Consider the following 26,843-nt stretch of genomic DNA (forward strand, 5'->3'; position numbering starts at 1 on the left):
GATCTTGCCCTCTGTGAGTTCAAGCCCCGTGTCAGGCTCTGTGCTGACAGCTCAGAACCTGGAGCGTGCTTCCAATTCTGTGTCTCCCTCTCTCTCTGCCCCTCCCCGTTCATGCTCTGTCTCTCTCTCTCTCTCAAAAATAAATAAACATTTAAAAAAATTTAAAAAAATCAGGTTAACCATTTCTTCAGGTCTTCATTTCTTTACGAAGTCTATGTTCAATAAATGTGTATGCTCTTCTCTTATTAATCTTTCTTTCATCAGTCTAATTTATGAAGTCCCAACTGGAGAACCTAAGTGGGTAGAGGGACTGACTATACCTGTCAAGAAATCCTTAGAGGGTGTTTTCCTCCCTGAAGTAGAAATTCTAAAAGGAGGTTTCCCTTCCCTGGGATCTGGTGCCTAGTACCTGCCAGCAACCTGGAAAACCTGACAGAAAGCTGCCTTTGTTTTTAAGTTTTTATTTATTTATTGTTGAGAGAGAGAGAGAGAGAGAGAGAGAGAGAAAGAGAGATGGAGAGAGAGAATCCCACACAGTGCTGAGCCTGACACGGGGTTCGAACTCACGAACCAGATCATGACCTGAGCTGAAATCAAGAGTCAGAGGCTTATAACCGACTGAGCCACCCAGGGGTCCCAAAAAAGGAGTCTTGACATCAGGAAATATGGTCTTGGAATTCCCAGGGTCTTCAGAAAATCACTGTCTCAGAGTGGGCTGAGCCATGTTCAGGGCTTGGCTGGTCAACCGCCCAAACTACAGCCTGCAGACCTTGGGCATGAGGGGTACCGTGTCTCCGGATGGAACACTGTCAAGCCCACTCCACACAGCAGGAGCCACTCGGCTTCATCAGTTTTCTCAAGGATCAGATACTTTGCTACGTATATACCGACCACGGGCCTTTCTTGAATGCCCCCTAATATTTTTAATTTTCAAGATTACCTTCTAAAGGAGCACTGGTACTCCAGCCCAACTGACAATTCCATTTGTTGTCTAAGCAGTGCATTTACATTTATTTTCACCCACTTTAGTCCTCTACTGCTGTCGCACTAATTAGAGTTAAAACGTGCAGTTCTTTATTCCCAAACCTTATCACTCAGACATCGCTTCTGGTTTCTTTGAATTCAAAAAGTTCTGATCATTTAATCCGGGGAAAACAGTACAAAGGATATCCCATCTCCTTTCCTCTGAACAAATTATTCAGATGAAAGAGATCTTTTTTAGAATGTTGTGTGTGATTTATCCTACTTTAAAGCCAGCTGTAAGTTAAAAACAAAACAAAACAAAACACACTCTCTGGATAAACATCCAGTGCATAGTGGATCATAAAGAAGTACAGGTAGTTGATGTACCTCCCAGCAGGAAGCAGGAAGTTTCCAAGGTGAGGAAGTCAGGTAGAGGGTCCTCCTAAGGTCTCAGGTCTTTGCTAAGAGCCACAAGAGAGAAGCCACCGTCTGCTCCCCCAGGAAGACCAGCGATCTGCCTTCTCAGAAGACAGCGTGTTTAGCATCTATTACGTGCCAGGGACGGAAAGAATGGCCCCGTGGTTTATCAACCATCCATGACAACTAGGATCATTACCTATAAGCTACCAAGAAAACTCACACGAATGAATGAATTTATTTTAAGGTCACGCTGTAACAAGTAGGCTTTTCAGCAAAATTATGCATTTTTAGATAAGCGTAATTTGGACCTAAATTATGATAGCTTCATTTAACCCTTCAAAACAGGACAAGAAGGAAAGCAGAACTGCTGGTAGGCAGCCAAAGAAATTGCAGCCAAGTCAGGGACGAAAGAAAGCCTCTGACATACTGCCACCTAGCGGACGCCGTCCCGCATTGACAAGCCTGGGATGCCGCAGCCAGGCTCTGCAGATTTGAAATTGCTGTCGCCCCCGCTCCAAAGTCTAAAAACAATAGAGATGAGGAGATTTCACAACATGTTTTAATCTTCTCATTGTGGTATTTTCCTATTTAGACTGCAAAACTCAGTTTCATCTTTGCTGTCGGAGTACGTCTGAACAGACAGGAAAACAACCGATACAAAAAAAAAAAAATTTTTTTTAATTTCGACTTTTATTTCGCTCGTAGAGAAATGTTGTGATTTCACAATTTCTCCTCCAGGAAAGAAAGCGCACAAAGGATCGATGTGATTGTGTAACTGTGGTCTCTAGGATTGCTTCTTTTCAGCTTCTCCCGAGCTCAAGAGCCAAGAAGCACCCAACCCAGAGTGTGGCAGGGTAAATTTGAAGAGTACAGACCGTGTCTTCAATCTGATGCAACAGTCTCTTTCAGACATCTTCTAACATATTTTAGGGTCTTTCACCAAACCTGGGGAGGTGGGAGACATCCCAGAACTGGCTCAATCTTGACAATCAAAGCCACTTAGGAGAGATTACACTCCATAAGAATAAATACAAATACCTATGAGTATTTTCAACTCCTTTGGGTAGTTAGGGGGATTTTGCTCCAGGTAATTTAAACATTTACAGCAAATGTTCAGCCCACCTTTGAAAACTCAGTTGGACGACTGCCCCAAACAAGACTTTGAGAACATTCCAATCTGACAGTGAATGTTATCAAGTTGGTCTTATTTGCTTGATTGCAGTGTTTTATTATCTTACAAAATGATACAAGTAGATTTCAGCTCCCACCGGAGGACATTCCTAGCTTTAAAGATTCCCAGAAAAGGTCAAGTTGCTGGAGGCTGGGCTTCTCGGACTGAAAAATCCCACCTGTGCATTGTGCTGTGAATTGTGTGATCCGTGTGGTGCCTGTCAGTCAGAGCACAGAAGAAGCAATTTGTACGGCCAGATGCCTCGGAAACCACTGGCACCAGCTCGTAGCTGGGGTCTCAGGTGGCTGCCTCCCTCTGCAGTACCAGCAGCAGCTGCAGGGACATCTGGCTGGTTGAACAAGGATTTAACACCCCGTTTGCCAGATATAATACAGAGTTCATACACTTGTTAACATATGTAATGCGTTCATTTTAACATCTTAATGATACCCTTCATGTAATTCTTCTCCAACCAAGTTACAAGAATGGTGTATTCATCAGCCGAGTTAGCACATGAATACCACACATGGGTTGTTTCTGAAAATGAATAGGTTTCCTGTTCCTGCAGAGAAGTCCTGCAGGCTTCCGCCTCGCCTCGAGAAGCGCTCAGAGATCCATCCCCTTGGTGCCACCAAGTACAACTGCCTTCCTTCAAGCTTTCCTCCTTTCTCATCAAGATTACGAGAACAGCCTCCTACCTCTCTGCCAGGCTCTTGCTTTCCTCCAACTGATCTCTGCTGCTGGAGCAATCCTAAAGCACACGGAGGAGTATGTTCCCTCTCTGAACATCCCCCCCCCCCCCCCGGGTGCTGCGCAGGGACGTCGGGGGCAAGCCCACAGGCCTCACCTGGGCTTACAAGGTCCCGTACGATGTCCTGGTGACCGCTCTGTGCTCTCTTGCTACTCCTCCCCGGGGCCCCCAGACCCCACCTCTGAGGCCACTCGGGACACCACCGGTGCCAGCCATGCAGAACTACTTCCAATCGGTCTCCACCTCGAGCATCCTGCCCTCCCTTCCATACAGACCTTGTCTCCAAGGGCTCTCCCAGAGAGACACGGCTCACCGTCTTATCAATAGCTCTTTATCCGTAAGGGTTTTATCGTCCATGTATTCTTGGTTTACAAGGTACAGAAAGAATACCCCGCTGTTGTGCACCAGCTAAAGAGACAGAATTAGTACGGGTGTCTCAGCCTCTTGCTTCCCCCCCCACCCAAAGCTCACACCGACCTTCTAATCCACAGGATATGGGGGAACACGTTATACGCACCTGGATGGAGCAGGGGGGGGGGCCCTTAGTTCCTTTGAGCTGTCAGTGGTAACAACAGTCCAAAGATAGCCTCGAAGCAAAGAGCTTTAAGAGCAGGATCCCTTGAGTGTTGCCTCAATACACGTTATGAAGGGTACGGCACAGCCCATGCTCCTCACCCTTCAGGTCCCAGGACAATGGGAGAGGAGCACGGGGGAGGGGGCAGGGCAGCTCTTGACCATCCCCACTGGGGACCGGGGGAGGAGGACCGGTGAGGGGGGCAGGTACACGGGGCGTTGGGGTCACCAATCCTGAAAGGAAGGGCCGTCTCTGATGTATTTGTAATTCTACATTTTGATCCCCCAAATTACTTATTTCTTAATATAAACTACTGATTTATAAAATTCACCCAGGGCCAAAGTTTACTCAACACGGATTCTATCCACAGCCCACAGCCCCGGCACCCCACCTCTTAACCGCCTCATTTGTTTGCCTCCTAACTAAATCAGCCACTGCCATCCCCGTGACCACCTCTGGAAATTCTCAGTGAAGAACTTTACCAAGATGTGGGCTGGTCTCCCCCTCCCACCCGAGGACAGTCAGCGGGGGCTTGTTTCTCCCGAAAGAAATCTGCTGATTGGAAAAGACACATCTTTGCAAACAGATAATGCTCTCTCCCCACCAAAGGGCTGGCGAAGAGCGTGCCCTTGTTTTCCTAAAAGAGAGTGATGCTTTCCTGGCAGCGCACTGGCTATGCTGGGAATAGAAAATTAGTTTTTATTGTTTAACCTTCATGGTTTAAATGAGGAAGCTTCTGCTACAGTTAAAGGTCCCCTAGGGTTTTCATAAAGTTGCCTTATGACAGCAATATTAGTCTTCATAAAGAGCCCAATTTCAAAATGTCTTGCACTATGGTACTCGTTTACAAAGTTTAATCGAAGGGCCTGACAGAGTAACTGCTGTGTAGCATCTTGGGCCAACCCTGCTATTTACCATGTCTCCGCTTTCCTCTGCCACTTGAAACAATAATGCCACCTTAACACTGGCAGAGCTTTGACATTCACTGAGCCTCGTGTCCTCGGAAGAAGGCGAACCCACACAGACCCTCCCCAAAGTATCAGACGGCTAGGAATGCGACTCCGAGGGGCACAGAGGTCCCGGGCCAGCCACTGCGGACAAATAAGGCCAGGGAGGAAGGGGCGGGGTGGCCAGTCAAGGTCCTCCAGCCTCAAGGTCCTTTAACGTGTTCACGCCCCAAAGGTCGAAACTCCTCTCTGCAAGATGCAGGATAAGCATCAGGCTCAGGAGTGACCCCTGGCCCTTTGCGAATCTTCCTGAGCATGCGTAATGTGGCCAGCTTCTGGCAATATCAAACAACTAGCCATGTGATGACACTAAGAGCAGGGATGAGCAGAGCTCACTCACTTGTTCATTAAACTGGTTCTTCCCTCCACTGGGCACCTACTGTGTGCCTGTCACTGGGGAGGGAAACTAAACATCACACAGCCCTATCCTTGGAAAGTTCACGCCATGCTCCTGCAATGGATGTACTGAATGACAGGGGTGAATAACGAGGCCCTGGGCGAGCACAGGAGAAGCTCCTCACCCAAAGGTGGGCAGGCGGGCATCAGTAGGGGCCTACTTTAGCAAGTAAGGACTGTGCTGAAATTTGAAAGACAATCAGAGAACTAACTACACAAGAAAGGCCTGGAATAGCATGTAAAAGACTAGGCGCAAACACCCATCTTTCATTCATCCATCCATCCGGTCCACAAAGTTTATTGATGGCCGCTAGGGGCCAGGCATCCTGTGCGGTGCTGAGGATGCTGTGTTTCTGGGACAGATACCATCTGTGCCCTCACTTGCCTTGGGTCACAGCAGGGAAGTAGAGTGGGGAAGGGCACAGCTAGGTTAGGGAGCTTCTAGCATTTTACTGTGGCGGGGCCTCTGAGCACAGGCTGAGCACAGAGTGATGGGACGGCATACAAGATAATGAGGCTGGAGAGGCGGGGGGAGAATGAGGTTTCCAGAACATAAAAGAGTTTGTGTTATGTGTCCAGCAGCTCAGACTTTATCCTGTTGGTTTCAGGGGTCCTGTAGGACTACAGGATGGGGTGGCCACTTGCAGTGACCCAGGCAAGAAACAATGACAGCGACACCTGGGTTAAGGTGACAATAACAGTGACTGGGTGGAGAGAAGTCACTGAAGGTTTTGTAAGGAGGCAGAACCCACAGGACAGGGGCGAGACGAAGAGTTGGTAATGGAGAGTGTAAGACCATCTTCTGGCTTGTGGTTGGGGTGATGGAGATGATGGTCTGGTCCTTCACCATGAAAGGGTTCGATGAGATAAGAAGCAGGTACAGACACTGAGAGGAAGAGTTCCAGAGTCCACCACAACTTTCTGATGAATATGAGCCTCATGTTTTAGAGTTATTATCATTTTTACTCCTATCAGCACCACCACCATCACCACCCAAGGTTCTCAAAAGGTAAAGATTAGGGGCGCCTGGGTGGCGCAGTCAGTTAAGCGTCCGACTTCAGCTCAGGTCACGATCTCATGGTCCGTGAGTTCGAGCCCCGCGTCGGGCTCTGGGCTGATGGCTCAGAGCCTGGAGCCTGCTTCCAATTCTGTGTCTCCCTCTCTCTCTGCCCCTCCCCCATTCACGCTCTGTCTCTCTCTATCTCAAAAATAAATAAACGTTAAAAAAAAAATTAAAAAAAAAATTATTATTTAAAAAGGTAAAGATTAGGGGCGACGGAAGCACCCTAGTGATGAGGAAGCTAAGTGCAAACAAAACTTTCTCGGACCCGAAATCTCAAAAAGTTCAAGCAAACCTGTGTCATCATTTTGGCTACAGACTGCTCTCTGCAACTTTCAAAACCCACCTTTTCCACCACACAGACTTGCTCCTACTTCTCAAATATAGTCACTTAAATTCACCAAAGGCTTCCCTGTACCCCAGTGGCTCTCACTTCTCCAAGAAGTTCTCACCTCTTCTTAGGATGCTATCCTGGTCCCAGGTGCTATGTCCATTCCCACCCCGAAGCCTTCTTTTAAAGACAGGCCAGCCCTTTCCAGGGGGGATTTCTGAAATCACAAAGTCTACTCCTGAACTACCAACGCTTCTCATTTATTTTTTTAAACAAGGTCCCCAAGTGATTCTTAAGATCAGGCAGGTTTGGGAGACTGTTCTAGGGAACATCATTCTCTCCAGTTCCACAGGTTATATTTCCCCCAGGATGAGCCACTTTGGGGGAGCAACCCAATCTATCCTTTGCCACTTCCCCTTCCAGCCAAGGACCCTCAGTTTTATTCATTTCTAAAACTGTAGCTCAAGATCCCAAGCCACAAAATGAGATGCTGTCTTCCAGGCATGTCTCTCCTTACCAACTCCACATATCTTTTCTTCCATCCTAGGGTACTTCTAGCACAAAGATAGGCCCACCTCTGCTGGTGCCACTCACTGTCATTTCCTCTTGCAAACTCTTCTACCTTTTGCCCTGGGTCTCCCTGAGATTGAGCACACCATTAGCCAATAGCCTATTGCTGGCTACAAGGCAGTAGATGGCCTTGGTTTTGTAGGAAAATTCTGTGGGTCTTACTTCAGCTTTCCCATAACAACAGCTTTCATAAATGCTAGATATGATTGGGGTCGATGGAATTGCAGTTCCCAAAACTGTTATGGTGTAGATGAAATCCCATTGGAAAACCACTACATGACTAACATCTTGATTTGGGAACACCAGTGACCCCAAACCCCAAGTTTCCTTGTGGGTTTACAAGAAATTTTCTTGGGATACATACATACTCATATACAAAGGCAAAGCGATAATGAATGGGGTTTAATTTTTCCCCTTGCGTTTGTTATGTGTGTATTTCACGAAAAAACCAATTCAGATATAATGGCTATATAACAACTGTCATGATTACAACTTCATAAATATTTAAGATCTACTCACATTTTAATTGATTTCTTATGTACTTTAATTTTAAAAGTGCAAATAGTCTTCTTATGATAATTGACATAGGAATTCTAAAGGATCACTTCTCTATTTGGAGAAAACAACCATCTAACCTGATAAACTTTTTGGCTTTAATGTTCTTGAATCCATAAAATCCACTAAAAACTGTGCAGATGACAGTCAAGGTTCATTCAAAGATCACAGATCTTTGGCATAGCTGTATATGCCTAAACAAACCTTTGAAAGTTCCTCCATAAGATGCATGCTGTTAAATCTACTTTTAAATTTCTCTCTCTCCTGGAATCCAGATAATCCTAAAGTACTTTAACTTTTAGAAAATGAAATCTTAGTCATTCAAATTTTTCATAGATTTATGTAACAAAGTCAACTCTGCTCGTAGAGTGAGCCCACTCCTGCCTAAACAGGGTTTAGTGAGTATCGGAGACTGGTCACTGTCCCTTGGAATGAAGCCTCTCCTCTTCCCAGTTATGGGAAACCCCCTTCCTCAAGCCTGGGTGCAAATGGCAACTCAGCTAGAGACGATATGGTGCAGCCTTCCTTGCAGCAAGATGTGGTCGTATGAGTAAGTTTCAGCCAACAGGATCCTGCTAGAAGTGACGGCATATAAGCTCCCAGGGACCACATTTGCCTTCTCTCTCTCCCTGGAAATATCAACAAATGGAAAAGCCAACCTGGACCAAGAGATGGCAGGTATGGAAGGTACCAGCTGAGGATGGGGGAGCCTCCCTGGTAGCCCTGGACTGCTCACCCGGATTATTGCACAAACTTCTGTCTTATTGAGTTATTGAGTGAGGGTTCTCTTTGTTACAACAATGTAGACTGTGCTACGTAACAATGACTATTTCCTTAGGGATCAAAGCCCTGAAAATCCGTGGGTACACCATTCTTCTTTTTTAAGTTGATTTATTTATTTTGAGAGAGAGAGAGAGCATGAGCAGGGGAGGGCCAGAGAGAGAGGGAGAGAGAGAATCACAAGCAGGCTTCTCACTGTTCAGCACAGAGCCCGAGCCAGGGCTCAGTCTCACAAACCATGAGATCATGACCTGAGCTAAAACCAAGAGTCGCACGCTCAACCAACTGAACCACTCAGGCACTCCAAGGGTACACTGTTCTTAATATGAGGAGACGGTTTTATTTACACTGTGAATCTTACAGGAGATGAGACCAAATATGCACTGATACTCAGGGAATAAAGTAAGAATTCCAGGTAAGAATTAATTGTTCAATAATGGTGGTTCTGGTTTTACTCCCCATTTTCCACTAAGCTTTTGGAAGCTCAAAGTGGCTCAGTCAGTTGAGCGTCCCACTCCAGTTCAGGTCATGATCTCAGAGCTTGTGAGTTCGAGCCCCATGTTGGGCTCTGTGCTGACAGCTCAGAGCCTGGAGCGTGCTTCTGATTCTGTGTCTCCTTCTCTCTGCCCTTCCCCTGCTCATACTCTGTCTCTCTCTCTCTCTCTCTCTCTCAAAAATAAATAAACATTAAAAAAAAGAATATGCCAACAAGATAGTTTATTGGTAGTCATTATCATCTTTGGCTTTTCTGCAATGAAATTAGAGAGTTTTATAAAGTGATACTTAAATAAGAAGCCAGAGCTGTGTTTTCAGTTCACATTACAGGCCTGCCTCTAGGTAGTTTATAAGCTATGGAAAGGCAGAAACCTGAGGAAAGCATGTCTAAAGGAAGAAGCCTAGACGGAGATCATTTTCAACAAAAAATTATCTGTATTACTGTATCTGTGTTGGAGCCTTATAGCCTCTGGCTATAATATTAATAATTATCCATTATAACATTGGTTAAGACATCAGATAAATGAGAACCAGGCTACTAACACTGTGGCTTTATGAGTTGGTCGATGACCCATGTTTATTTAAAAATCTTAGCTCAGAGTTCCAGAAGTCATTTATCATTTATTTGTTCTTTCCCTTCATTCTTGAGACTACATTATGTGTGACGTAGTCAAAGGTGAGCAAAAGAGCTGCACTTCTTGTCCTGATGGAGCCTGTACCTTCGTTCCACGACCTCAAACACTTCGGATTATATGGCTTTTTGGGGGGAAATGTCTTAATGCTCCCAAACACGGATATTTATTAATGTAAGTATTAAATAAAATAGTCCTGTATATTAGGTACATTATAGAATAGTCACAGAAATGTTTTAAAAGCTAGTATTAAAAAAATCCATATACATGTAGGGGGCGCCCGGGTGGCTCAGTCAGTTAAGCGTCCAACTCTTGATTTCGCTCTCCGCTCATGAGCTCGTCTCGGATCAAGCCCCACACTGCGCTCCACGCTGAGCAAGGAGTCTACTTAAGATTCTCTCTCCCTCTCTCTCTGAACCTCTCCCCCACTCATGCGCACTCTCTCTCTCTCTCTCTCTCTCAAAATAAATAAATAAAGATTTAAAAAGAAACCTTAAAATAAATAAATAAAAAAATAAAGTCATATATGTGTAAATCTTCATGCTGCCTTCCCACATCGGGGGGTGGGGGGGGAGAGGGGTTATCTTGAATGCACTGAACACCCCACATTAATCTCTCTCCTCCATATCATTCTTTCAAATACTTTTCAAACTAAGTTTCGGGATGGTTTTTCACAAACAGGTACTCAATGGGAAATCGACAACTGGACACACTAAAATCGAAAGTCAAGTCACAGCCCTGAGTGCTCAGAATGTACATTTAGTGCATACACACGTGGTTTTCCACGGGGACCGGCCGGGAGACCTAAGGACCAAGGGCCCCCGCTCAGGCCCGAGCTCACCACTCCACTCCTCAGGCTGGCAGAGGCGAGAAAGGCTGCCAAAGCTGGAAACAAGAATTGCTTTATAAATTGGACACCATATTTGTACTAGTGTTTTCTTTATTGTCATAGACTGTTATGATAGACTTTGTAAATTGTGGTTGGTAGAGCTGGATCGCTAAGAGGCTTTCAGAGTTCTGTGCTAAAGGGGAAAAAAAGCCAAGAAAGTCCAGCCACAAACAAAAAAAAAGGGAGAAAAACAGCATTACTTGTCTGACCAAAGACAGGCTAGGTAAACACTGCTTTTGCACACATATAATGTAATATTGTGCTTATGTCTAGCATTTGTTACCACTGGATGGGTTGATCTTTCAATAATGATTGCAGCCTCACATGTAATTTTCTTTTACGGGTTCACTCAATATCTATGTTAGAACTGAAACTGAGATACAGACCTACTTATGGACGCCTGATGCCTCCATTCTATTTTCAGCATTGGCAAGAGAAATGAGAAGTCTGATTATTTTGGCAGGATGTGGAGAATGTCATATTAACCAATAATCTTCATCAAAGGATAACACAGCCGACAAATCACTATTTGGCGAAAGTAAGAGAAGGATAAGTCTTGGGGTACAGGAGAAGTTATGGCAAAGTGCCTAGCACGGTATGTGCACTTAATAAACGTGGCTTGATTCTTTTTTGTTTTTAATTAAAAAAAAATTTTTTTTAATTTATTTTTGAGACAGAGCGTGAGCGGGGGAGGGGCAGAGAGAGAGGGAGACACAGAATCCGAAGCAGGCTCCCGGCTCCGACCTGTCAGCACAGAGCCCGACGCGGGGCTCGAACCCACAGACTGTGAGATCACGACCTGAGCCGAAGTCGGACGCTCAACCGACGGAGCCACCCAGGCACCCCAAACATGGCTTGATTCTAATCATACGGTATGGAGAACACTCATCTCCTTCCTAAACAGTCTCTTGTCTGGGGGAAGAAATGGCATTTTCCACCTCCAAACACACATTGGTATGTTATGACGGCTCCTTACTCTTTAAAAAGGATTGTCTGTGTGTAGTGTTATTACCCATGAATAATGGGTAAAACCTTATAGCACAGCAACAAAAAATGTGCTATTAACAATAAAGTTCTACTCATCCTCTGAGTCATACTAATCTGTAAATACAATGCAAACTGTGTGCCTTTCATAAGAAGAGTTGATCATTCTTGTCTGCCCACAAATCTTTCTCCTTTGGCTTGCCAGCTACTGAAGCGCTGAGTTTTACTTATTTGGAACGAGGCACCATGTCTCCAACAGGCTCCTAAAATAGTGAAAATTCTGCCATTGTTGCTCATTTTAAGTACAGACTGGCTTGTCCTACTATCTAGGCAGTCACTTGGAAAGCTCAAAGGAAATGGGACAGTGAACAGGTAAGTTCTGAGGGGGCAGTTGGGGGCAGAAAAGTCCACCGGAGCTGTGGAAGGCGTGAGACTGCCAGAGAGTAGCCATTGGCCACCCAGTACTCTCTCCAGCTAGGATTTGTTTTCACCTTGGACATGAAGTAAGGCTACCACTTTTCAAAAATAGTAAACAAATCCTCCCAGTACTAGTTTTGAATAATTCAAACAATGCCCACTTATTTAAAACAATGTTATATTATACTAAATTGAATACACACATTCACACCTCCAGTAAGGTCTACTTTAAGGTGTTTGGTCTCTTTCTCAGGTCAGGACTTTGCATAGTTACGTCTTTACCTTGTAAATACCCACGTAGAGTTTTCTACTTTAATCTCCATAAGCTTTGTCCATGCCTTGCTAAATTTATTTTTAGGGCTCTTTAAAAATTACAAACGGAATCTTTCATTTGTGTTTTCTTTGTCTTTCCTTTTTTTTTTTTTTTTAAGATTTTATTTTTGAGTAATCTCCACACCCAGTGTGGGGCTTGAACCTGCAACCCCAAGATCAAGAATCACACGCTCCACTGACTGAGCCAGCCGGGTACTTTTATATTTTCTAATTCTCCTGTTTTGTGTTTTCTAATTCTTGTTTGAAATAGGGACAGCTAGTGATTATTACTTATTAATTTTTACAAACTGATTTATTTTGTTTGCAGCCTTTTGGTCCTTTTGAATTTTCCCAAGTATACAATCAGCATATGCAAATTTTTCCTTTTCCATATCTGTGTGTGTATATTCACATATGCTTTCTGACTTCATTCTCTTGTATAATTACATTAGCTAGTATTCTGAACAATGTTAAATAATGCGGGGACACTAGGCATCTTTGTTGTGTCCCTGACTTTAAGAAAATGTTCCTGTTTTTCATCATTAGCTACCTTTTAGTTTGAGGTATTTAGAAAAACATCAAGAATCCATCTGGTTCTGTTTTCTAATGGATTTTAAGCATCAGAAATAAATGCGAAATTTTGTCAACCACTTCTTAGTATCTACGAGATGCTAATGTTTTTCTCTTTTGACTGGTTAAGATGAACCACACTTGCATTCTCCTAAATAAATGTTAATGCTATCTGTTCTTCTTTTTTTTTTTAATTGTTTTTTAAATGTTTCTTTATTTTTGAGAGACATAAAGAGACAGAGTGCAAGCGGGAGAGGGGCAGAGAGAGAGGGAGATGCAGAATCTGAAACAGGTTCCAGGCTCTGAGCTGTCAGCACAGAGCCCGATGCAGGGCTCGAACTCACAAACCATGAGATCATGACCCGAGCCAAAGTCGGACGCTTAACTGACTGAGCCACCCAGGTGCCCTTATCTGCTCTTCCTAATATTTTTTATTTTCAAAATTATCATGGCTGATCTCATTCTTCCAGGAAAACAAAACAAAACAAAACAACCTAAGGATAATTTTTAAGAACGAAGACACCTGTGAAATTAAAAGCTTATCTCTTCATTGTAAGGAGTTACAATATAAGTCAGTTCACACACAAAATAAGGAGACAAGCACTTACCTAAGCAGAATTACCTTAATTAGGGGTTTGGTTTTTAACTAATAGATTACCCCCTCGTACATGTAAATCATTGTTTATAGATAGTTTGCTCAACATTGGGGAGATAGGATAAAAAGCAAGCCAATGAAAATAAAACATAAAATGAAACAAAAATATGAACAGACTAACTCTGAAAGTAAGATGCAAACAGAATCTATAAAGATCATGTTTCATTTTTTTTCTTCCTTTCTTTCTCTTTCTTTCTTTTTCTTTTCTTTCTGATGCATGAAATAATGATGTGAGTTGGAAACTGGTGGTATCTTAGATTTGACAAAATACAGCAAATATCAGCTTTATGGGTCACACAAAACAGCTTCATCTCCCTACTTCTACCTCCGATACACTCTTTTCTAAAAATGCTATTACTAGGGGCATGTGGGTGGCTCAGTCATTTGAGCACCCGACTCTTGATTTCATCTCAGGTCATGATCCCAGTGTCGTGGGATCGAGACCTGCGTCAGGCTCTCAGGCTCTGCGCTGACAGCATGGAGCCTGCTTGGAATTCTCTCTCTCCCTCTCTCTTTGCCCCTCCCCAGCTTGCACACACGTGTGCACACACTTTCTCTCTCTCTCTCTCTCAAAATAAATAAATAAACATTAAAAAAATGCTATTACTCTATTGGAGTTTTTAAAAAATAAACTAAATTAAAATTCAATTTAGATTTAAGGAGTTTGAGACCTTCAGGATTTACTCGAAGATGATCAGAAATAGACCAGGGAGCTGCAAACTAGAGACTGGGATATATGGGTACATGTAAGAATCCACACGGATGTGCATGCTAGAATTCACTGGAGTCACTGGGTTCTCCCCAGTTTTTGGTGGAGTCAGTCCGTAAAATAATTCCAAGGCTGCAAAATTCTCGAGTGACTCTATTCAGAAAAGTAGAAGGCACAGTTATGACAGTTATGACAGTGTTTGTCACTTAGAGCTGTTGATGTAAGAGAAGTCACTGGTCTTCCCCAACCCCATCTCCTCCCTTCTCACCCAGCTCTCCCAGAAAAAGAGAAAATGGACGCAGTTTCCACCTTGGGCGCCACATCAGCTCCTGCTCTGCTCGCTTTCCCTCCTCACCCCAGATGACAACAATGGACCAGTTACAAGCATTTTTAACAGAGTCCTGGATCAACAGATGTGGACCAGGAGAGTCTGCCAATACAAAACCAAATGTAAAGGCAACAGCAGCAAGTCCTATACGCTGAGGGAAAGGTTTCCAGGGCGGGGAATTCACACTAGCAAACTGACCCATGGACCACCACAAGCTATCTTTGCTGTCCTTCAGTGTATGACTTTAAATGCCTCCTCTTAGAAAAGAAAAGGAAAGGAAAGAAAGGATAGGAAAGGGACGAGTCTGTGCATGAAAGTCTCTGGTCACTATAACAAGCCACTAACAGCTTCAAAAGAACTCTGCTCGTCTCTTCAAAACAATTCTCTTTAGCTCTTTTACAAATGATTAAAATGAAAAAGAACAAAGTCAACAGCACTTAGCCAGTATTAATTTTCAGCAATAGCAGGGTCAGTGCAGGCCCTTGACTCAGATCCTCATATGGACTCACCTTTTGTACAGCTGCCCGGAAGGCCTGTTTAATGCTCTTACACGAATCAGGTATTAATTTTGTGTCTTGACTCTCCAGAGTTGTGTCTTGCAAATCTGCGTTTTCGTGGAGTTTGAAAATTCTATTAATGCAGTGAGTGTCATCTTCCGATATTCTATTAGGATCCATCTGAGGGGAGAAGAAAAAAGACAGGATACAGAGAAATTATCTTCGATCATTCTGCTATTTCATAAGGTGTGGCTGACTTCAGGACACAAAATTCACTCTTGCAAGAGTCTTTATGTCCCCAACAATTAATAATTAATACAATCACCCTCGGTGTTGGTGAAACATTGACTTCTAATTCATTTTTATGAGTAGCTATGATTCACAACACAAGTACACACGTGTGATCCATGGGGAAATTATTAAAACTGTCTGGCAATGAAAGTCCTCATAGAAGGAAGGAGCATCAAGGAAAATCACACGTGGTCAGTGCAGGTAGAGAAGTTTTTGTCTGTAAGTCATACACAGCATTGCTAGATGGGATGATGAAACCCACTAGGATATTCAAAGCATGAAGCTTACGAAATTAACACCATGTTTAGCCACCATGTTTGGCCTTTTTCCGTAATCAATGTATATTTTTTAATCAGCCAAGGAAAGAGGGAGAAATCCATTGCCCAAAACCTAAAGCCAGAAGCGAATTTCCCTTTTTGTTGAAACTCTCATCAACATTTCTTCACCTGGAGTAGTACCTTTGTCAGGGGGTGTGTCCCATGGGATAAGGAGGGCTGCTTGGGGCGAACGGGCTGTAGGGACAGATGCTGGGGAGGGGACATGCTAAAATTTCTACAATGTAAGGGACTGTCCCTCCCAAAATATCCATCCCCCTTGAATTGTTAGCTGGTTTTCTGTCTAAACAGTTCTTCAAGTATTACTCTTCTCTTGAAATTGTCTCCTCCTGGGGCTCTGACGAGCCTTTGTAGCGGTTTCAGCTGCCAGGTAAAGGGTAGAGAGAATTAGCCATCAATTATTTAAATAACACTTGCTTAATTTATTGTCCTCTTCTTTCAAAAATTCAAGGTACCTCATGAGCATTTGCTTATTAATAGGTATAGACTGGATGAAAAAAGGAAGAATTATAGAAGTTTATAATATGAGCTCCATCAATTAATACCAGGTCTCTCATTGCCTGATTTGCCTTTTTTAAAGTAATCAAAAAGATGTGCAGGTTTACTAACCAACCATCAGACATAAACTAGAAAGTACTCTCTCCATATCTGAGATTCTCAAATGAAATAATAAGCCTTCAACAAATGTGCACCCACCAATACAAATTTTATTATTTCAGTCTTGCATATATAATAAGGATTATCTATGATCCTGGGAGAGGTGTCATTCACAAAGCAAAACTATTTGCAATCCATATTTATTTTTCGTATTTTCTTAGAGGCGCCGGGGTGGCTCAGCCGGTTAGGCGTCCGACTTCGGCTCAGGTCACAATCTCGCAGTTGGTGAGTTTGAGCCCCGCGTGGGGCTCTGTGCTGACAGCTCGGAGCCTGGAGCCTGCTTCGGATTCTGTGTCTCTCCCTCTCTCTCTGCCCCTCCCCTGCTCACACTTTGTCTCCAAAGTAAACATTAAAAACAATTAAAATAATAAGTACAGATCAGAATATGTGAGTTTTTATATAAGGAAAGCTTTTCAATCGCACTTTTTTAAAAAGCTCACTCATGCCGATCAGTTTCCCACAAAATCAGAGAAGCCTGGGCAGCTGATGTGAAGGGTCACTCGGTTGAGACCTCAAGAAAGAAGAATGATGCCAAGACCTAGTTGGCTCGCCACCAGAAAATCGCTGAGCTACAGGAACAGGGCGGTGTTAGTGGGGAAACGCCTGGGGAGCCTAAAACTGGTTGAGCTCCAGACCTGCTGACCAACTAAGTGCCATCACACAGAAGCCGCAGTGACGGATGCTGCCTCCACTTCAAGTCCAGTCCAAACACCTGTAGCTTCACGGGCTCCCCTGGAGCTCGTTAGAAATGCAGAATCTCAGGTCCCTGGCACGCTGCCTGGGGATCTGCGTCCTAACTAGACCCCAGGCCCTCTCGACGTACGAGAACGTTTGACCAGAAATGCTTTCAAATACCAAAGTGCAAATACAGATGTTCTGCTATTAAAATGTCCCAAAATTTCTCGGACACGAATTTTTTTTTCTTTTTTTTTTTTTACAAGTCATGCCGGCTGGTACAAAAATATTGTGACAGTAATAATGGTTAATGATTCGATGCAAAGAAATGTAACACAAAGATTTTGTTCCCTCTCTCTGAGCAAGTCTCCACACCCAGGTGCCACCCTCAGCCAATGGAACCCACATCCCTCAGGGTAAGAGCCAACTGGCTCTCTCTGCAAGGGCTTCGAATGTTCAGCGGAGAACCACGGTTCAGAAGGTAACACAAGAGCTAAAACATAGATCAAAGCCATCAATTGTTTTCCCAAAAGAAGTGACGAAAGCATGGCATCGTTCATTTTGATAGAGTCATTTATTTTGTTTACTTCAGTTTAGAGCGTATGTTAGGAATGTCTTGTTCCAGGGTCTTGTAGCCCTCCCTTCCCAGAAATGGAGACCAGGAGAAAAGAGAGGAGTTGAGGCTTGGGGGTGGGCTGACCACACACACCAGACCAGGGTCTCTGGTCTGGAGTCTCTGTGCTGGAAAGACTGCTAGCAAGGGGCGGGATTGGTGCCCAGAGCTGGGCACCCCAGGGCTCATCCAGTGGCTCTAGCAACCACTCTCTTACCCCACACCCTCTCTCCAGACACCATGGTCTGGATAGAGAATTTGCAAGACTACATAAAAAGTGCTACTTTTTAGCCTAGTTTAGCTACTCCTTAGCTGACTTACATGTTTGCAAATTTCTAGCATCCTGAATCATTTGAAAAGCTTCTTCAGCAAACGACACATGCCAGGCACTGGGCTAGATGCTGCCGATAATGTAGTGAGCAGAAGAGGCAGTCTTTACCTTCTTGAACTTAACTACACTCAACAAAGGAACACAGAAGCTCATCAAAAAAAAAAAAAAAAAAAAAAAAAAAAAAATCACAGTGAACTGGGTTACAAATGAATTCATTATACCTAGAAATGTCTGAACACATTATATAAATCTTGAATATCTGATTTAAGAGACTTATAAATGCATTTACCAGATAATGTAGTTCATACGAAGTGAGACTCTTTAAAAAAAAAAAACTTCCTAGAAATGTAATCATTTGTAGGGTTAAATGAGGCAGGATGCTTGACATTTGTGCTACTTTGTTATCTGTTTTTTCAAACAGGCGCCTGCACACCTCCACATCAGAGTTGCGGTAGGGATTGCTCCCTTGTTTGGGTGACAAACAGCCAGGGAGGTTGGTGTGCACACTGGGGTTTGGGGGAAGGAGTTAAAAGGGCAACAGAGATTGCGTTTTCTGAAAAGCTTATCTTGTAGCTAACCTCCAAACTTTGAATATGGTTATGTGGATTAAAAGAAGAGAAACAAAACACACATAAATTTTACAAGCAACTTTTTGCAAGGTTTTCTTCTCCTTTTTCTCCTTCTCCTTCTTCTTCTTCTCCTTCTTCTCCTTCTTCTTCTTCTTCGCAAACCAAAGTATGAATACTATGTGGTAAATATATAGCACAAACCACATGCTATTTTTTTCTTTGGCAACGTTGGTAGAGGAAAAGCCAATCTACTCTAGATCTAGTGCTTTTTTTTTTTCTTTTCAATCTGGGCACAGGCAATCTGCAAACATCCAGGAGGCTGATTCATTTTTAACTATTCAATCATGAGTTGAGAATGGAAAAAACTTTTTAAACTCACTGTAATTTTTACACTATTCTGGGCATTCTTCTCAAATGCATTTAGGGGTACCTGGGTGGCTCAGTCGGTTGAGCGTCCTACTCTTGATTTCAGTTCAGGTCATGATCTTGTGGTTGTAAGACTGAGCCCCTCATCAGGCTCAGTGCCGGCATGGAACCTGCTTAAGATTCTCTCTCTCTCCCTCTGCTCCTCCCCGCAACCCCCCCCCCCCCACACACACATGCGCGTGCGCGAACTCTCTCTTTCACTTTCTCTCTCAAAATAAAATAAATACATAAAAAATAAAAATAAAAATAAATGCATTTAAAACTAAATTCTACTTTTTTTTTCCTGAGGAATTGCATAGCTACCCTGTCCCCACTTTAAACAAAAACAATAAAACTGGCTCCTTCTCATTTTTTACTGTAAACTGCAAACAAAATGATTTCATTCTAATTCAGAGGGATTCAGAAACCCCAAGGCGTTGACACCCCCAACTTTAGTGGAGATAAAAAAAAATATCTTATTTGGTACCAAGTTCTAACCTAAAGGAGCTGATATGAGTAAACATGTTAAATCAGTGACGGGTCAAACGGAGTCTATTCTCTTAGCTAGAACTTTGAAAGAAGGCCTCAGGCACACATAAAAGTAGGAAGAATTGTAGAATGGACTCCACAAACCCATCACCCAGCTTCAACAATTATCAACCCATGGCCAATCTCTTTTCATCTGTAGGAAACCACTTCTCTACCCCTAAAGCTCCCCACTTATTATTTTGTAAATTTTTTTTTTTTTACATTTATTTATTTTTGAGACAGAGAGAGACAGAGCATGAATGGGGGAGGGTCAGAGAGAGGGAGACACAGAATCTGAAACAGACTCCAGGCTCTGAGCTGTCAGCACAGAGCCCGACGCGGGGCTCGAACCCATGGACCGCGAGATCATGACCTGAGCCGAAGTCGGCCACTTAACTGACTGAGCCACCCAGGCATCCCTCCCCACTTATTATTTTGAAGCACATTCCGGACATCTTAGCACTTCACTTGTAACTATTTCAGAATGTATCTCTAAATAACCAGGACTCCTTTAGGTATCAGAGGTAGATACTATAACTCAGTAACTTCTTTCCTAAAGAAGATGCCCCTTTAAAAATGCAGGACGGGGGTGACTGGGTGGCTCAGTCAGTTGAGAGTGAGACTTTGGTTCAGGTCATGATCTCACAGTTCCTGAGTTCAATCCCTGCATCAGGCTCACTGCTGTCAGCACAGAGACTGCTTCAGATCCTCTGTCCCCTCTCTCCTTGACCCTTCCCCACTCGTGTTCTCTCTCTCTCAAAAATAAATAAACATTTTTTAAAATGCAGTACAAAATGGGGTCCAGAGTAATGGTTAATATATTTTGCGTAAGTCTTTAAAAAACCCCAATCTTTATGGCATTTAGGAAAACTGTACTTATGAAATCTGATGACATTAAATCTCCAAAATGAAAATTTTCTAGCTGGGCTTACTAATTTGCATGGTTTTGTTGTTGTTGTTGTTTTGTTTTGTTTTGTTTTGTTTTGTTTTGTTTTGGGAAAAATGGGGTTGAGAATTTCACTATCACCCATGTAATATCAAGACGGCTAAGTTAAAATGAGCGATCATCAGACAGACCCTGTGGCCTACCAGACCGTTGCCATTCTTACAGAAGCAGGTCCCTCTTTTGTACATGGCCACGCCCATCCATGGCTCCCACCAATCTGAGCTGTTGCTGGTGCCTGAGCTCATTCATTGCCTACTGCTCTCTCAATGCTTAACACTCACTTCACCATTACTGCTACGAAAATGCCATGTCCCTAAGGTGATAGAGAAGATAAAAAGTAATAGACAACTTGTGCAGTCCCATCCTTTTTCTGAATCGTGCTCTCGTGTTTGACTAAGAATTTTAAGTCTTTTGTTAATAGGTCTCTCTAATGCCTGGCACCACGTGATGCACACAGTAGGTGGAGATTGCATGCTGAATTAAGGATTCTTAACCCACACTCCACAGCATTTAATAGTCTCATCTGCAGTGTAGGTACTCAATATATATAGACTTTACATGTGGGGGTGGCAGGAGAAAACTGGATGGGAAAATGGGTCATTCTCCACTGTAGCATACTCTGATGAAAGAAAAAGCATTTTCCATCACTTCCCTATAGGTGGGTGTAATCTTTATAGCAAAAGTTGTGGGCTTTTTTTTTTTTTTAAGAAACAAATATCTTAATAGGTAAAGATTACTTGTATTAATATACAAATACAAGTGTCCTGAAGTATGGCTCATCGTATCTCCACCTTTGTTTTAGTAGGTAAATAAAACTAGCTCTATAAAACACAAAACAGTGGATAATGAATATTAAACAAAAATCCCAGCATTACAAATAATGGAGTTCAAGACTCTGGCACATGTCAAAACCCATACACTCCAAGCAATGCCATGTTTTGATGCGCCCCATTTGGTTTGGTAATCACCTTTGAATCTGAAAACCAATGAAGTCCAAACCCAACTCTCTTTTCCCATAAAAAAAAAAAAAAAAAATGCACAGTCAGCCCTCCACTTCCTCTGAGAAAGAGTTCACAGCACCAGACAAGAACATTTGAATGAATCCAACCAACTGCACTGCAATTTCCAAGAAAACACAAGAGCATAAACCACCAGAAAGCATAATATTACAGATTTACCCCTTCCTTTCTACTATCTTTCACTGCAGTTCCCAGCCGTCTTTCTCATCTTTTAGAAGTTTAGTTGTCTGCTGGATTGTAGCGAGGCTGTATCAGGGGTGAGAACCTCACCACCATCACGCACCCCTGGCTTCCTTCTGCCGCCCACCTTAACGGGAAGGCACGTGGTGCTCCCCTCTTCGTGCCCCCAGGCGCGAGCAGAGCCCGGGTCCTGCCACCAGGCTTCTCCGCCCATCTGGCGCCTTGGGCATCCCCCCCGGGTGCTCCAGCGGCTGCCTGCGGTGCAAGCACCGCGACCTTCCGCTCTGCGCTCCCTTCCAGCCGAGCGGTCCGGAGCACACCTGCAAAGCAGCCAGCGCCGGGAACCAACCCCTCCAGGTGGTGGGCGGGAAAAGACAGGGTTGCGCTCATCCCACCCCCCCCCCCCGCGCCCCCGCCCCAAGTGGACGTAAGTCAATCCTTAGCTCCTAGTGAGAAATGCAAGGATTTGGGGTTGGGGTGGGTGGGGAGTGTGCAATCATCCATTAGAGGTTAGCAGCCAATGCTGCGTCGCGGGGGAAATTCAAACGCACCAGGTCGGGACGAGCGAGCCCACGCTCCGCTCCCTGCGGGGCCCAGGCGGGCGCGGAGACCCGAGGCCCGCGCGCCCGGCCCCGCGCCAGGCTGGCCCCGAGCGGGGCGCACCCTCTTTAGAGTCCCTTTCCCCGCCAGAACTTGCAAGGTCCGGGGAGCCGAGCCGACGGCAGCCTCAGTTTCCCACCTGCGCGGAACGGGCGAGGTGGGCGGGCCCCCGGGGAGGCGGGCACTCACCTGCGCTCTGAAGTAGAGGAACAGGGCGACGCTGCAGACCACCTGGCCCAGCCCCAGTCCCAGGAAGGCCACGAACATGGAGCGCGAGGCGGCGGCGGGCGGGTGCGGCGCGGGCGGCGCGGGCGGCGGCGGGGCGTGCAGGGGGCCCTCGTGCGGGGCGCCGGGGCCGCCGCCGCCCATCTCCTCCGAGCCGCGCAGGTACTTGGTGTAGTCTCGGCTGGCGCGGCGCATGGCGCTCGGCCCGCTGGCTGCGGCGCTCGCCTCCCTCGCTGGCTCCCTCCCTGGCTCCTCGGCCCGCGACCGAGCCTAAAGACCGCGCGGAGCCGGCGCGGGGCCAGGCGGGCCTCGACGTGCGGCGCTCAGAGCCGGGCGCTGCTCGGGGGGCGCGCGGGCGAGCGGGCTGGGCGCCCGGCTACCCCAACTCTTATAAACCGCTGGCGAGGGCTGGCCCCGGGAGCCAATCAGCCCCGGGCGAGGCTGCCTCTTCCACTCCCACCTCTGGCTCCCCTTCCTTCCTTTCTCCCTCCCTCGCTTTCTTACTCGCACTGAGTGGCCTCCTCCCCATCACACACTGAGAGCATAAGGCTGTGGGTTGCTCTGGCGGTGCCGGACGCCCCTCGCCCATCCTCAGCTGCCCCTCAGGGCCGGGCCAGATGCAGATAGTGCCTGAGTTAAGGATAGAGGATAAGGTGACATCACACACATTGCTCTGGCAGTTAGCATCCCTGAGCTTCAGTTTCTGCTAGAGGATGTAGAAAGTTGGACTTGGTGATCTCTGAAGTCCCTTCCCCCTCCGCTCACCCCAAAAGAAATTCACTAAGGAATATCCTTGAGGATCCTGAGGGTACAGCCTCTATCATGCTTCCAAATATAGGTTCCGAATTATTTTGGCAGCCTTAGAAAACCAGAGCTCCCGTCCCAGATCCCCGCTTCTGCACCCTCAAAAAGTGGTTTTGAGTAAGGCACGTTTTGAATGTGGGAGCAGAGAGCCTACAGGCACTGAGCTTGGCCTACAAAAGGGAACCGGTACGGCGAGAAGGGTAGGATCCAGTGCGCCTCGTATACAGGACCATGTATTACATTTCCACAGGGTTCGGCACATGCCATTCCTACCGCGGGGTGGTTATTTCCCTTCAGGATCCTGAAGGTAAGAGAGGCAGACACGAAGATGTAAGGAACCCTGGGAGAGCTAATCCACCTGTGCCTCGGGAAAGATGAATGTTACACAAGGTTAAAGGTGTCGTTAAATGTTAGTTTCATTGCTAAAGAAAACTTCCCAGGGTTTTTGTAAAAGCCCCTATTTAGAATTGGGCGCTTTGGTGAGAAAATGAAAATATGGACTAGACTCACAGATTCTGAGGCGTCTTCAGCAGAAGGTAAGAGAAGGAGGTGCTGGACAATTTAGACACCTACAAAAATTCCGCATTTGTGGACGTTCTACATCTCATTAGTACTTTTTAGTTTTGTGTCCTCTTTACCGTTCTGCAACGGGCACTCCTATAGGCAAGATTTATCACAAATGACACATCTCTAAGTTATTGAAGCTTGTGATCTCAGGTGAACACTTAGAACTCAGCACATTTTGAGGTGCCTAGGTGGGTCAGTCGGTTAAGTATCCGACTTTGGCCCAAGTCCTGATCTTGTCATTCTGAGTTCGAGCCCCACGAGGATTCTGTGTTGACAGCTCAGAGCCTGGAGCCTGTTTCAGATTCTGTGTCTCCCTCTCTTTGACCCTCCCCCGTTCATGTTCTGTCTCTCTCTGTCTCAAAAATAAACGTTAAAAAAAATAAAAAAAATAAAAATTTAAACCCCGTATGTTCAAGAACTTTGTCTGTATTATTTACCTCTATATCCCCATTTCTTAGAACGTGGCCTAGCATATAGTAGGTGTGCAGTAAATGTGTCCCAGGTCCAAGCCACACTGGCTTACCTGATTGATCATGTCACCTAACAGGTCCCACTACCTCCAGACTTGCTGGCCCCTGAACACTTCTGCACCCACTGATCAGGATTTCCTTTTAAAGCAAAAAGATCTGTCATTTCCCTACTTCCAATCCTCTAATGGCTTCTAAGTGTCGTTGGTATAAAGTCTAAACTCTTCAGATTAAAAAAAACCTTACATGGTCCTTCACCGTCTGGCTCAAGACTCCTTTTCTACATCAGTTTCTTTTTTTTTTAATGTTTTTTTTTAATGTTTAATTATTTTTGAGACAGAGAGAGACAGAGCATGAACGGGGGAGGGGCAGAGAGAGAGGGAGACACAGAATCGGAAGCAGGTTCCAGGCTCTGAGCCATCAGCCCAGAGCCCGACTCGGGGCTTGAACTCACAGTACGTGAGATCGTGACCTGAGCTGAAGTTGGACGCTTAACCGACTTAGCCAACCAGGCGCCCCTCTACATCAGTTTCAAATACTACACTTAGCTGTAGTGTACGTCTCTCTTTTCTCCGCATAGCTGGATGCCTCTCTTACTCATCCTTCCTTTTCCACTCCAGTGTCATCTCTCTACTAGTCCTCTGTTCCTTCCCCTAAGCGGGGTCGGCTCCCTTTGTTTTATGCCCCCACAGCATCCTTAACCTCTCCTGTCATGACACTCGTGCACTCATTCATTCACTCCACAGATACGTTAGTGGAAGCCCGCCATATACCACACACTAACCTGGATCCCAGTGACAGAGTGATCAAGATAAATATGGAGCTTACAGTGTGGTGGGAAAGAAACAAATCATCAGATAATTAACTAAAACCCCGATGAGCGCTCTGAAGGCGAAGTGCAAGAATAATGAGAAGATTTTTGTAAATGGGGCGGGGAGGGGCGGCTAACCTATTCTGGAGAGTCCGAGCAGACTTCCTAGGCAAAGATAATGATTAAAACTAATCCCTGAATAATAGCTACCCAGGGAGAGAGTGGCCAGGGGGCTATCTGAGACAGAGGATGATTATGTTACCAAAATTATTTGTTTAATACATCTTCCCAATTGATCATGTCTGTCTTACTGTGAATTCATAAATATATTTATTATTACTTTAATGTATTGATTAACCAGTTAATCTGTTACCCAAATTGCAAAATAATTAAGTCAAAGCCCGAGTAAACCAAGGTATTAAGAGATGGCAAGACAAAAACACAACTGAAGATGCAAGTGTAGGTCAGTACTCAGCTGCAAAGAGCATGATGATTAGATCAGCATTTCTCAAACTGCATTTCCTGGTACCCCGGTGTATTACGATGAAAATCTTTTGGAGTCAAGGGGCAATTTATTGGTGCGTGTAGTTGAAAAATGTAACGTTAGGTTTAGATCCAGGCGTGATTGGACACACACCTGAATCCGGTGTCTTTCCCTTGAGGCCAGGGGATCAAGTTACCCCAACATGACCTATGGGCTGAGAAGAGGGAAGAAATAACCCCCCAAAAGAAAATTAAAGTGCAAATATCAAAGACAAGGAATTGATACTGTGTTGTCCTTTCTATCTTTAAAGTTAATGAGGACACCAAAGGGCTTTTGTTCATTTGAATTATATTTGCGAATATTTGGCATATTAGAAAACTAAACTGAGAGATTTTTTTAACCTATTGGCATGTTAACACACTAGAGTTTTATTTTTAAAAAATAACCATTTAGGGGCACCTGAGTGGCTCAGTTGGTTGAGTGTCTGACTCTTGATTTCGGCTTAGGTCATGGTCTCATGGTTCATGGGATGGAGCCCCAAGTCAGGCTCCACGCTGACAACTAGAGTCTGTTCGGGATTCTCTCTGTCCCTCTCTCTCTGCCCCTCCCCTGCTCTCAATCTTTCAAAATAAAGAGATAAACTTAAAAAAAATTATATTTTTTTAAGTAGGGAGAAAAGTGACACTGTTTTACATTTTTTCAAATGACATTGCTATTTGGCTTCATATATCCTCGTATCCATTTCAGTATTTAATTTGTCTTAATACTGAACACCAGACAGCCTCTAGAAAACTCCACTGTACCCTCTGGGCAGAACGAAAATGGAAAAGGACAATAATGCTGTACTGTTACTAGAAAATACTTCTGACTTCACAGAACCTCTGAGACAATCTCAGAGACTCTTAGGCATTCCCTAACCGCACTCTAAAAATGGCACTCTAAAAAAAAAAACTCTAGATGTTGTGTTAGTTTGAACACAAAATTAGTTGGTTTTTATTTGATACAGATCTTATCAGTGGCAGTAATGTACAAAAGTATATTGTAAATCTCTAGAAAAGGGATTTGATATTCACTGATGTTCAAATTTTCTAATTTTTGGGGGGGTGGCGATGGGGTGGAGTGGAGTGCTTTACGTATCAAGGGTTTAAGGACAAGATCTGGTAAAAGCTAGATGAGAGACACCTGTAGGATACAAATGGCTAATACAGCACCAATGGCCTCAGTGTCAGTTAAATCATCAGTAGGCAGGGAAACATACAGAGACTGATGG

At 44.5% G+C, this 26,843-nt stretch overlaps 1 protein-coding gene across 1 annotated transcript in view; it reads right to left on the minus strand.

Moving 5' to 3' along the window:
- Window positions 1-22,635, minus strand: part of TNFSF11 (TNF superfamily member 11) — a 32,369-nt gene extending 9,734 nt beyond the window's left edge. The window contains exons 1-2 of the mRNA XM_042977221.1: window positions 22,405-22,635; window positions 15,079-15,246 (exon numbers count right to left, since the gene is read on the minus strand). Of these exons, the coding sequence (XP_042833155.1) occupies window positions 15,079-15,246; window positions 22,405-22,635 (399 nt within the window). The remainder of the gene's footprint in view (window positions 1-15,078; window positions 15,247-22,404) is intronic.
- Between the last annotated feature and the right edge of the window lie 4,208 nt (window positions 22,636-26,843).

The sequence above is a fragment of the Panthera tigris genome, chromosome A1 (genome assembly GCF_018350195.1).
Source record: "Panthera tigris isolate Pti1 chromosome A1, P.tigris_Pti1_mat1.1, whole genome shotgun sequence".
Classification (NCBI taxonomy): Eukaryota; Metazoa; Chordata; class Mammalia; order Carnivora; family Felidae; genus Panthera; species Panthera tigris.